Source organism: Talpa europaea (assembly GCF_964194135.1).
Source record: "Talpa europaea genome assembly, chromosome: 13".
In the NCBI taxonomy this organism is placed as follows: domain Eukaryota; kingdom Metazoa; phylum Chordata; class Mammalia; order Eulipotyphla; family Talpidae; genus Talpa; species Talpa europaea.
The window spans coordinates 58813995-58827635 of NC_140080.1; the positions used below are offsets into that span (position 1 = coordinate 58813995).

At 46.2% G+C, this 13641-nt stretch overlaps 1 protein-coding gene across 1 annotated transcript in view; it reads left to right on the forward strand.

Moving 5' to 3' along the window:
• Positions 1-466: 466 nt before the first annotated feature.
• COLEC12 (collectin subfamily member 12) overlaps positions 467-13641 on the forward strand; it is a gene marked incomplete at both ends in the record, with an annotated part of 189161 nt that continues 175986 nt past the window's right edge. The window contains one exon of the mRNA XM_084252682.1: positions 467-620. Within this exon, the coding sequence (XP_084108808.1) occupies positions 467-620 (154 nt within the window). The remainder of the gene's footprint in view (positions 621-13641) is intronic.

Genomic DNA, 13641 nt, shown 5'->3' on the forward strand with positions numbered 1-13641 from the left:
GGGCGTGAGTACGTGACAGCCCCGAGACTCTTTCCTCGGGTTTGGTTCTGCTGTTGGCCCAATGGGAAAAAGAAAAAGAAAACCCAGGGAAGCGAAGACCCGGGCGCCGAGGCGAGGCCAGGCGAGAAACTGACAGGGCTGGGGCCAGCGCGGGCCTGAGGGCGGGGCGGGCGCGGGGGCGCGAGGGGGGCGTGGGCGCGGCCACCCGCGCCCCCGGCGGGCCAGGGGGAGGGGCGCTGGCGGGAGCGGCGCCTCCCGCCCGGGGTGAGCGGCGCGCGCGGCGGCCCCGCGGCACAGAGCGCGGAGCGGGGAGCGCGGGCCGGCGGCGGCGGAGAGGGAGGGAGGGCTGCACAGCGGACGGCCGGCGCGCGGCGCGGCTGCCATGGGCGCTCAGTGACCGGCTGCTCGGCGCGAACTTCTAGGCGGCGCGGAGCCCTCCGGCTGGCGGTGCATCTCCTCGGTCACCATGAAAGGTGGGACCGCGGCGGCCCGCGCGGGGCTTCGGGCCGGGCGGGAGGGGGCGGAGGCGCATCCTTACGCGAACTTTCTCCGAGTCGTGTACCGGAGAGAGCCGGCCCGGGGGTGGGTGTGTGCACACTTGGGCGCTCCCGGGCTCCGGTGTGGGGCTGCACGAGAGATCTAGAGGTTGGGGTTCGGAAGCGTGCAAGTATTCTCCCGATCGTGTCTCTGCAAAGTAGTTTGAAGCTCTGAGTCGTTGTTTACGGATTCCAGTTTCCAACTTTTTAATTGAAAAAATGTGCGGAGAGTGGAGGCATCATCCTTCCTCTCAGGGCGCTTTCCACCCTGCTGCGCACCCCACTCACCCCGCGGACCTCTTTGCGCCCGGCTGTTCCCTTTGCCCCTGGGGAGAAATCGACGTGCTGCCGGCCGGGTGTTTTCTCCCGGACTCAGGGATGTTCTCCGTGCGTCCTCCCCACATCTGGCAATGATTAGGTGCCCGCGGAGTTCAGCTGGCTCGGGAAGCGCGTTTGGCATCTTTCTCCATCAGCCCCACTGACTGGAAAACAACTGCTCAGGGTTCCGCGCCCCTTCCGCGCGCCCGCCTGTGGAGCTGGGGTGCCCACGTGCGCTCGGGGACTCGCACAAATCATCCCGTTAATCGTCCCCTGGGCGGGTTTATGGAATGTCAGATGTTATCGTACCTTTAAACGGAATCACAAGAAGGGCTTTGCAGGGGCAGCCTTCTGTTTAGTAAAAACACGAGATTTGTCAGCAGAATCCTGATTTATATGTGAGTTAAATAATTGCAGCGGAGACATCAAAGAGGGAGTTTTGGGGAGGGGCCGGCGTAGTGTTTACACAGGACTGGAGCTCCTGGTTTTGTGCTAGTTTATACGTTTCGGCCTCCTCGCGGGCCGGGCTTGAGTGGAGGGGCTGCGTGCGAAATGCCATCCGACCCCGGGGACTGAGTTAGCAGCCGACCGGACCACTCAGGGCGTCCTTTTGACTTGCAAGCCTCGCTGTGCCAAGAGGCGCCTAGGGAGCCCCCGACGCCTGGGAAGTAACTTTTGGCTCTTGGTGCCTTTGAAAGGCAGTTCTCCCTAAACTAGCCAAAGCGATAAAGTCCTACCATTTGCTTTGGAGTTTTGTCTCCCTCTCTGGAGACCCTGGCAAGGGAGGCACTGAACGCCAGGTAGAAAGTGGCCCGCCCCGGGGAAGAGAAAGAAAAGGTATGATTTAACTCTGGCTAGAAAATTTCAGAATGTAGCGCTATGTGTTCCTTCTCTCTCCATCTCGGTTTCTCGTCTCTCATTTACATTTTAGGAAGCTAGCACTTTTCATGGCTAGCAAAGATGAAAAGATCCGCCCCAGAAAGAGAAGAGTTCACATACCTAAAGTTATCTCGGGCTCAGTTATCCTGTTTTAGCCAGAGGTTACTCTTCTCATTGCTAATCAGTGAGACCAGCAGTTTTTGAACTCTTGGAAAGATAAGTCAGCTACTCATTCCATTAGCTCCCTTGTGGGTTCCTCAATCCTGGAAATCTTGCTATGCTTTTTAAGTGGGTAATGATCGTTAATTGCTGTGTGGGTACTTTCCAATGTTAATTCAAATCAGCAACAGAGACTACACCTCAAGGTTCTAAACATTCTTGTGAGATTTTTGCTGCATTATGGACCAGCCTACAGATCTCCAAGGAAAAACTCCTTACTTATTTGGGGTCTGGGCACTGCCTTTAAAGACCTTACTTGTCTTCTGCCCCTGTGGAGGAGTGACTGGTGAATGTCTGGGTAGATTAGTCACTTTGAAGGCCTCCTGAAACAAAATACTCTGTAAGAGGTTCACTTAACCAATTGTTGGCATATAATTTGCATTCATGTGTTTTGTTGGCTAGGTGGGGAAATGAGGGGACAGTAGTAATTTTTAGTAGCTACTAAGCACCACCCACTATGCTTGCTGTATCCTCTACAGTCCATCAAATCAATACCCTATGAGGTAGGGTATTTTGACTTTCACATTATGGATGTGGAAACTTAACACTGGAAGAAATAGGATTTGACAACTAGCAGAATGATAGCTATTTAAAGACAAGCTTTGCCAGTTTTTCTGTGTTGCCTGGAAAAACCTAGAATACCAGAGAGGGTAACCTCTGGTGTAGCCTAGAAGAAAAGTGAATCTCAGACAATTTAGTAGCCAAGGAAGCCACAATTGGTGTAGCAGCCAGGAAGGGGTGGAGTCAAGGAATTGGATACAAAGACTTCTGAGGCCAAGCATAGTGTTTCTAGCCAGAAAGGAAAGTCTCCTTTACCAAGAGGAATTATTTTGAAATTAGCCATAGATAACCAAGCCAAAATTTTCCTTAGGTTTGTGATTATGTAGCATAGTTATTAACTCCTGGGGCCTCAGATAGCCAATACTGCATTAGAATTTGATTTTTCTAAGCCACAGAAGTCAATAACAAGCCTTGCAAAAGCTTAAAGATCAAAATATTAACCTAAAATATTCTTTAACTTAAAGAATATTAGTGGTCACCTTAGAAGTTGTAAGCTCATTTGCCTCCCAAGCAAAAATTTAGCTTCTGTATGATCCAGATGCTTTTATAAGGTACCCATTTAACTTTCCAGTTCTGAAGTTTTAACCTTGGAGATGGCCTCTGATAACCTATGGTTTTGAAGTGTAATTCCACATCTGCCATGAGCCACAGCGCCACCTATTTGTTCGATTCAGCAAGTATCTGTCTCCATTCTATTTCCCCCATCCCCAGAGTCACAAGTACCAAAATAATGACATCATTATATATTTTCCAGAAGAAAATTACTTGCCCTGTTGCTGCAATACTTGAAGTCTTCCAAACTGATTAAAACATGAAGTTGTTTTCATTTATTTCCAATTTTATGTTCAGTTAGTTGTGCTGTACCATAAATCTCATAATTTTGGATAAACATTCACATTCTTTATGAAGGGATTTGACTCCTCTAGAGTTAGGTGTGTCATTACTAAATCACATTTCTGGTTCTGAAAGTTGGGAATGTTGGTAAGTTTCAGTGCAGCAGCCCTTGTTACCTAAGAGACAGTGGAAAACAACCAGCACATGAGACCACAGACATCTAAACCACTGTGCTAATTTAACACAGGGAGGAGGTTGATGCCTTGAAAACATGGTATTCAGCTACTTATTTTTGTGCTTTTGTATATGAATGTTTTAAAAATATTATTTGGTGATATTTTAAAAATACACTGGTAAGCAATATACTTAAACTGCCTGTTGTTTTTTCTGAACTCACGTTCTCCTTGTTCTCCCCAGTGTCTTTTTTAAGATTTTTCTGTCCTGAAGTGGAATGAATAAACAAACGTAAGGGCCTGATGCATTTAACACTGAAAGAATCAGATTTTCTGATGGGAAATGGAGACAAAATGATGCTTTTCCCCTTTCATTGATTAGGAAAGGGGGCTGCCCTTTTGGAAGGCAAATTTACAGTCTAATTTTGCCTTTTCATTAGTTTCAGGATGCTTGACATTCTTAATTTGACATTTAATTATTGCTAAGTATAGATCTCTGTGTTCCCAAGTACTCCCATCCTTTCCCCTCCCCCTCCTCCCATGTGACTCTTTCACTGATAATGATGTGAGTGGGAAAAGCTGGCAGATGATAGCGCTCAACCTATGTCTTAACTAATGTCTAATTTTCTGAATTAGTGCATTTTTCTTATAGTAGTTCAGAATCGTTGATGTAGCTGCTGCCAAAGTTAGTTAAATGGCCCTTGACATGTTAGTTTTCAAATGGCAGAGTAGACATAAAATTTTGTGATTTTAATAAAGCATGTTTCACCTTGAATAAACCCAGCATATGGACAATCTCTCAGGAGATGGAGGGCAAGGAAGGGGGACAAATCTGACACACATGTGTTCCCATGGTGGGCAGAAGGGGTGGGTCCTAGCAGAGGAAGCCCAGAGTGGTGGTAGAACCTTACCTGCCTGCTAGCAGTATGTGTCTGTGATGCTTTGAAGCTTCAGTTGGTGAACCAAAGTGAAAACAGTGAAGGACTTCAGGATGGGGGACAGTATTCTGGGTCTTTGATGTAATTATCTGTAAGAGTGTCCACTCACATGATGGGGTAGCCCCACCAGGCTGGTCCTCCCCATTCCATCTTCTGCTTTCCACTCACTCTGAAGGCATAGGCTCACTGTTTCTGGGGTTCCTGTGAATGGCCTCAAAGAGGGATACAGGGTCACGTGTTAGAATATAAATGCTAGGAACAAGGTAGATCTCTACCATGATTTGTGCTCAGAAACAACTTCTTAGGTATGACTGATGGGCCACCTATAATTTTTTCCTTTCATAATAGCTATTAATTGAGCACCTGCCATGCCAGGCATTACTTTTTCCTCAAGTACAAATAGGAAGACTTAGGCTCGGAGAGGTTGAGTTACTTGTCTAAGGGCACCTACCTCATCAAATGGGAAATTGTTAATAAAACAATTTCCTGGTTTGATTCCAGAATCCACATTCCAGAACCTACACCCATAGCTAGGCTTCCTCCTAGTACCATTCTTGTGATTCACTGAATCAACACATCTTTGTTAAGTACCCACTGCACCACAGTCCACTGAGGGAGCCAGTGATGGACTCAGATCTAATAACCTGGCATCAAAGATCTGAAGAAATTGATGTGCTCTTCTGCCATCCACTGGAGGAGACTCTAGATTGGAACTCTTACAAAGATAAAGCAGATTCCAAGGTTGCTGCTATATGTTGATTTCATCTTCTGGGAAGCTTTTGTTTGCCACTAGTTGAATGAATGTGGATGACCCATTGAAGCCATCAAATCTGAAAACAGACTTGCTCACAGATTTACCATGAGGATATAAAACTTTCTCAGAGGTGCCATTTTCAAGAACAGATTGTAATCACCAGTAAAAAAAAATAAACATTTTAAACCAGGGATAGCAGGGATAGGGGGGTATAGACATTCTTCATATGAAATATTGCATTCTTTACTCCAACAGCACAGTTTCTAACCACACCAATCATCCAGAGCTTGAGGAAGCTAAATTTTCAAACTATATTTGATTTATAGTTAACAATGATATTTGTAGAATCTTTTTTTTTTTTAAAGATTTATTTATACAAGCACTGGGTACAGTCAGAAGCACAGGAGGGTGAGAGAGTTCACCAGAGCCAGAGCGGGGAGCAGAGCAGGCAGAAGGACCGAAGCACACTGCTGAGGGGAGCAGCGGGCGGCAGGAGAGGTCTGCACGCCATGTGGGACCCTCCTCCGGTGGCCGGGGAGCAGCCGGGGATTGAACTGGTGCTGCAGAGGCTGCGGCCAGCTTCGCAACCCAGCGCTCAACCGCTGCGCCACCGGGGAGGCCCAGATATTTGTAGAATCTTAACCAGTATAGTACCTTGACAGGGTCCCACTGATTGCTTATGGGACCTTCATAACAGCACTAAAAAACAATGTAAGTAGAGATTAGTAATACCAAATTAAGATTTGAGAGCAATCCTAAGAGCTCCCTTAACATTAATTGAGCATTTATCATACTCAATTGAGCATTTATCATAAATATTCATTAAGTACTTTTGAATAATAGAAATGTGTTCATGATCATGGGATGAGATTTAAAATTAAGTATATTCATTGGACTTGAATATATTAACTAGGACTCCTTTATGCTTCCTGAAGGACTAAGTCTTATTCACGAGCCTGAGAGGTTGGACAATTGACATGTTAGTGGAAAACTAACTTGTTGATGGTTCTTTGGAAGTGGCCAAATGTCTATGGGCCTCAATCACCTCCTTGTTACATAGAAAAGATAGGAAACTAGCTGTAGAGGCAGGAAGGACACAGTGCAGGTTTTCTAATCCAGCAGACCGGGTAAAGGAGGAGTCAGAGTCCTCAGTGGCTTTTGCAGGTCTTTTATTTAGATTTACCAGGCACATGGCAGGCAGGGGTGCTGGGGGGCCGGGAGGCTGGCAGTCCTCCCAGCCCCCAGCAAATCCTCACTCTATCTGGGCTCTCTGGTATTCTCTCTGCTTCTCTTCTTCTCTCTGCTTCCCTGCTTGTCTGCTTCCTGCTTCTACTGGCGTTCCCATGTCGCCACCCTTTAAAACTCAGTCTCAGCCCAGGTGTACCCACTTCAGGTGCCTGCCACCAGGCATGCATTCAGGACCACAGGGTTCCCTCATCTATCCTAATGGGAAGGCAGAAAAGCCTGATACTTTTACCTTACCCTACACTAGCTATCAAAAGTAAATTTATTCAAAAGAAATAGTCTAGCTGGGAAGAAATGTCTAAGCCCAACTGAACCTCCATGCACGGTTCTTCAGCGTGGCTACTGGGAAGGTCTGAACGTGTTCTGTTCAATCTGGCACTTGTAAACACCTACTTTGTGCCAGTTAGTTAACGCTTTAAGTTCAAACCTTTCATTCTCTTGCCTCAGGGTGAACGCCACACACTGGCCCTTTGGAGCAAAAAAACCTTTTCTGGTAATTAGCCTCTGTAGGGTAAGGAAAAATGTCAGGCTTTTCTGCCCTTCCGCCATCAGGAGAGATGATGGATCCTTGTGGTCCTGAATGCATGCCTGATGGCGGGCACCTGGAGTAGGGTGTGGGCGTAGGTAGATGGGATTCACCTGGGCTAAGACTGGGCTTTTAAGGGCGGCATCATGGGGACGCCAGCAGAAGCCAAGAAGCAGCAGAACGAACGGAAGAGCAGAGAAGCAGAGAGAACGCCAGAGAGCCCAGATAGAGTGAAGACTTGCTGGGGGCTGGGAGGCCTCCCGGCCCCCCAGCACCCCTGTCTGCCATATGCCTGGTGAACCCCAATAAAAGCCTGAAAACCTGCCGAGGTCTCCAGGACTCTCTCCTCCTTTACCCCATCTGCATGAGATCATAGAAAACCTGCTCAGTGGTCCAGTCCTGCCTTTACAGCCTCCCTTGGCACTTTTCTTTTTGTCTATCTACCTTTTCCATTCATATTCCCTTGTTTTGTTTAATTCATATTTAATTTTTATCAAAGTTAGAGATGTACATAGTTGAAAGAATAAAAAATACTAGATTTAAAAAAAATGAAAACAGCAGTTTTCTACCCATTCCACCTTCATTTATCATTACTGTAGGAGGCAGGACATGGGCACAGTGCAGGTTTTCTGATCCCATGCAGAGCGGGTAAAGGAGGAGTCAGAGTCCTCAGTGGTTTTGCAGGGATTACCAGGTACACGTCAGGCAGGGGTGCTGGGAGGCCAGCAGTCCTCCCAGCCCCCAGCAAGTCTTCACTCTATCTGGGCTCTCTGGCATTCTCTGCTTTTGCTTCCTGGCTTCTCTTCGGCTTCTGCTGGCGTCCCGGTGATGCCGACCTTAAAAGCCCAGTCTTAGCCCAGGTGAATCCCATCTACCTACGCCCACACCCTATTCCAGGTGCCCGCCATCAGGCATGCATTTAGGACCACAAGGATCCATCATCTGTCCTGATGGTGGGAGGGCAGAAAAGCCTGACATTTTTCCTTACCCTACAGTCCACCCTCTCAGGGTTTTCTGCCATATAATCTACATATATACAATTTTCTTAGCAAGCATAAACAATGCAGCCATGGCTCACAAAAGCAAATACATCACAATATAACAAAATACAACAGAACACAAATAAGTCCAGGCAGGACCCCAACCTAGTGCAAAAGACAATTATTGGTACCAGCAGATGAGCCACCAAATCTGCTGCCGAAGGCACTGCTCAAACGAGGGAGGGGAATCACTAATGGCATCTACTATAACACACCAGGAGCCTTCAGGCTTCCTGGCCTTCTCTGGCTGTAGTCTCGGCTACAAGCCACACACCGCATCCACCCCCAGGATGCACTCGCTCTGGGATTGGCGATTCTATTCTGTTGGGGGTAATCGCCAACCCTCAGGGTTTCTGTCTGCAGTCGCTCCAACACTCGGCCTTCATAGCCACCCATGCGACTTGCAGACCCCTGCACTCAGGCCAACCCACTGCACAAGCACATGGGCCGGGGATCCAAACTCTACATTTGGCTTGGGCTCCACCACAAGCCACATTCCCCACCTGTCCCCCAAGGACGGGTTCCTCAGCTCCTCACCCTCACTCAAGAATGAGCAGGGCATCACCCACAGGTGATTTTACGAGACTCACTGGTCTTCAGCATACTCAGGCTGCTTAACAGCCACTCAGGGCTTCTCAACCCAGCATCAGTACCAGCTTTTGCCTTCTCAGTTGGCTTTTCTCCTCTGCCTGGCTGCTGGGCATACACAGGCTGCTTTTGGCCATCAAGGCCCACTGGCCACCCCCAGATTCTTAAAAAAAAAAAAAAACATAACCTGCCAAGGTCCTCCGCCTTCTGGCGGGATTGTCAGTTCAAGTTCATCAGTCCAAGTCCATCAGGCCAAGTTCGTTGGCCTCTCCCTGAATCAGCACTGGCGAGCTCCGAATCTTGGTCCTCTCTTTGCCGACGATTCTGCTGCCTCAGGGGTCGTTGGCTGGTCCTTTCCAGCGTCTCCTCCTCCACATGAGGTCTCATCCTGCAGCTCCTGGACCTCATCCATCTCCTATGCTACCATGACGCCTTCAGCGTTGTCACAGCCAAACAGTCTGTTACTCTTTAGTCCCTCCAGGTCTTCAGAGGGCTCCATACCCATCTGCATGGATCATCTTGCCGACTTACGCCAATTGTAGGAGCCAGGACATGGGCACAATGCAGGTCTTCCAGGATCCTACGCAGATGGGGCAAAGGAGGAGTCAGAGACCTCAGTGGTTTTGCAGGCTTTTATTGGGATTACCAGGTACACGGCAGGCAGGGGTGCTGGGGGGCTGGGAGGCTGGCAGGCCTCCCAGCCCCCAGCAAGTCTTCACTCTATCTGGGCTCTCTGGCGTTCTCTGCTTCTGCTTCTTTGCTTCTCCCTTGGCTTCTCTTCGGCTTCTGCTGGCGTCCCCGTGACGCCGCCCTTAAAAAGCCCAGTCTCAGCCCAGGTGAATCCTATCTATATATGCCCACACCCTATTCCAGGTGCCTGCCATCAGGCATGCATTCAGGACCTCAAGGATCCATCATCTGTCCTGATGGCAGGAGGGCAGAAAAGCCTGGCATTTTTCCTTACCCTACAATTATCCATAGGCAACCTCTTGAGAACCTTTTTATCATTTTCTTCTGGCATTTATTTCTCTTTCAGTTATCTACTGATGCCTAACAAACTGGTTAAAACCACAACCTCTTATTCATTCACAACTGCGATTCTGGCTGGGCGGGGAGGGAACTGCTGTCTCTGCTCTGGAGGTGCTGGCTGGGCTGGAGGCCTTTCCCCTTGATCAAACATGGGCAGGGTGGCTTGTATGTCTCTCCTTCATGGTCTCTCATCCTCCAGGGATTCTCTCCAGTGGCTTCTAATTCGTCAAGATAATGATTTTCACTTGGCAGCTGGCTGCCAGGAGGGTAAAAACAAGCTGAAAGGCTTCTAAGGCCTAGGCCTTGAGTCACCTTCTGCCACTCTTACCACATTCTATTGGCCAGAGGAGTTCCAAGCTCCCCAGCCCCCAGATTCAAGAGGCATGTAAATGGACTTGCACATGGCGGGATGGAAAGAATTGTTGGTTTTATGAAATTTATAATCATTTTAGAACATTTCCATCACCCTCAAAAGAAATTCCATACCTGCTAGAAGTCAGACTCCATTGTCCCCCAAAACTTCCTAAGCAACCTTTCATCTGCTTTCTGACTTCCTGAATTTGCCTAATACAGATATTTCATATAAATGGAATCATACAATATGTGGTTTTGTGGCTGCTTTCCTTCACTTAGCATAATGTTTTCAAGGTTTATCCATATTGTAGGATGTATCAATACTTAATTTCTTTTTATTGCTGAATAACATTCCATTGTATGGATGTACCACAATTTATCCATTCATCAGTTGATGGTTATTTGAGTGGTTTCCATTTTTCTTGCTTTTATGATTAATGCTGCTATAAAGCTTTGTATGAATGTTTTTGTGTGGACACATGTTTTCACTTCTCTTGTGTTTGTACCTGGAAGTAAAATTGCTGGATCATATGGTGATTCTGTGCTTAATCTTGTTTTTTTAAGGATTTATTTATTTATTTATACAAGCACTGGGTACAGTCAGAAGTACCGGAGGGTGAGGGAATTCACCAGAGCCAGAACTGGGAGCAGAACAGGAAGACTGACAAAGTACACTGCTGAGGGGAGCAATGGGCACTGCAGGAAAGGTCTGTGCACCATGTGGGACCTTTGCTGGCAGCCAGGGATCAAACCGGCACTGCAGAGGCTGCGGGCAGCTTCGTAGCCCAGTGCTCAACCGCTGCGCCACCGGGGAGGCCCTCTGTGCTTAATCTTTTAAGGAACTGCCAGACTTTTCCAAAATGACTACCTTTTGCCTTTCCCACCAGCAGTGTCTGAGAGTTCTAATTTCTCCATATCCTCACCAACACTTAAAATCTATCTTTTTGATTATAGTCAACTGCTTCTTAAACGTATATTTAACCAGTCCTCCTATTTTAGCTTCACCCTTATTCTCCTTCCAAAGTAATCTATGTCCCAAATTCCTGAGCCTTTTTAGGGTTTTGTGGTGTAAATCATTACCTTTTAGCTTTCCCTGCCACTAGCACAAGTTTCTTGGGTCTGTGGGGTCAGCAATCATTACAGTGTGTAACTGGATGGTACCACATTCCTGGGTACTGACCAGTTGTGAGACCTTGGAACAAAATATGTAACTTCTCTAAGCCTCAGTTTTCTCATCTGAAAGACAGAAACAGTGAATGGGAGTATTTGACATTCAGTAGGTGTTGACTAAATATTATTTCTCTTATCTTCCCCATAGTGAATATTCAAAAAGAGGTTTACTCTCTTTCCTTCAGAAATTCATCAGCTAGTGGAGATAAATACATGTATAACTCTAATCTGCTTGATTTGCAACAACTGTGTCTGCAATGTGCTATCAGTGTAGTTATTGAGGGTACAATGTGATAAGTTTCCTGTTGTCAAGTGGCTTTCCATCTGGTGGAATTAAAACCAGACTAGATATGAGGCAGACAGAGGTAAGTGTGGTCATACTGATGCCAAGGGAGAGCAGGGGAAGGGAGAGGTAAATTCTGGGTGGAGAAATATGCAAGTTGGGCCACAGATTATTTGGAACATTGTATGACTCAACTCTAAGCTAACTAAACTAAACTTCATTTGCACTCATGATACTCTGAGATAGCTCAAAGAATAAATCAGCAGAATTCTGTTCAGTGTTCTCTATCATGAAATCTCTGACCAGTGTGGCTCTGTGCCAGTTACCAAGGAAAGTAAAATGAAAATAAAAATCACATTTCAAAACAGGCAAGGAAAAGACAGCATAGCCCATAGATATCCAAACAGAAATGCTATAGTACAGCAGTGGAAGCCAAGAATTCTTGCTTAGAGATATAAATCTCAAATTAAACATGTTTTGTTACTTGTATGTTAAGGTTGCTTCTTCCCTACAGACAAACTGCTGTCAGAGGCAGGATCAAGCTATGGCCACTGCAGAAGTTAGAGGCCTTAAATCTTGCTCATGTGGGAGTGTAGCGGTTAGGTGAGTTAAATGGTGACAGAAAAAGATTTGGAAAAGTGACAGGTTGCTAAGGTGACTGTATATTCTGTAGGGAGAATCTCTTTATTTTGGTACATCACCTTTGCAGGCCCCACAATCTGGGACGCATTTAGCTTGAGTCTGCACAGCATGAGGAAAAGGCTCGTAGAATAGAATATACCATCACTATCAGGCTATTTGTCTTCCTTAAGCCCCGCTGTCAGCCATTTGGGTCCCTTCATAGTCTTTTCCCTCTAAAATGTTCAGGCATTCGGAAGCCCTGACTGCTCATTCTCTCTCCTTCGACTGTAGCAACCCATTGTGGGTCGTCCATACAGCCAAAAGCCCACCTTGCCCTCTCCATCCCAGTGTGAACAGGCTAGTTATTAATTGCACAATTGGGGAAATTTGGTAGTGGGTTGGGGAGATACCTGTGCTTGTGAGCTAGATACCAAGTGTCACCTGCCCTGACTCTACCCAGACTTTTAGAGTGTAAAAGAGAATTCTAAAGTCAACTTTTGAAAAAATAGAGTAAAACAAAGTTGAAGTAAGTTTTTTTTGTTTGTTTCTAGCACTTCTCAGAGTCTATTTTGAACTATTAATTCAAAAAGTATTATGAATTTCCAAGAAGTGGGGGAGGTTAGGATGCAGTGTTTCATATTTTTTCCCGCTAAAAAAAAAAGCATTAAGATTGTCTCTGAGGCCTTCCCTGATAATTCTGGTCAGGTGTTATCTGTGGTATTTTACTTGTATCCTAATGTCTTGTATGATTCTCTAATTTTAGAGTTGGAGGCGACAGAGAAATATTTATTCTTTTTTGTAGCAACTTTGAGAATTCCTAATTCTTCTGGGATGAGGGTTAAGACAAGTAGGAGATCCTCCTTCAGTCTTATTAGGGTTTGCCTGTAAGACTTTTGTTTTCCTGAACCCCTAATGTACTTGAGTGCATTAATTTGGAGGCAGAACTGAGTTGCTCTAATAACAAAAACATGAGACATTTGAAGTTCCCAGGGAAATTTCAGGAAGGAGAAAGGAGCCAGTCAGACTAAGTGTTGCATGGGAAAAACATCAGAGAGGAAAGGAAAAACAAACAAACAAACAAATGGTAGACTTGCTGAAAAGAACATTGTGGAGAGAATAGAAATTCTAATGGGAAATTTTGAGCTGTTTGCTATCAGGGCCTCAGTCTAAACTGCTCTTTTGTTCCCACTGTGAAATCTTTAGTGATGTCTCCTTGGCCCACAGTGTCTGGTCTGTGTGTGAGCAGATTCTTTTGCAGACATGGCATATAGTGGGGGGCCAGAGCTGGCAAGGGAAGCTGATGTAGGGGTGGTATTGTTAACTTATATTCACGTCTCAACTCCACTAGGCTGAAATACATATTAATTGAATGAATGAATGAATGAATATCTAAGCAGAAGCAGCAGATACGGATTGTTCTTTACTTGAGACTAGATCAGGCTGCCCAGCTACTAATATGGTAGAATTAGTAAAACAGGCTCAGAGCACAGGCTTAATAAGCATTTGTTGAACTAACCAATCACTGAGTGATGAGAAGGGTGTCATTCTCTTGAATGTAAGCATGTTCTTCCTG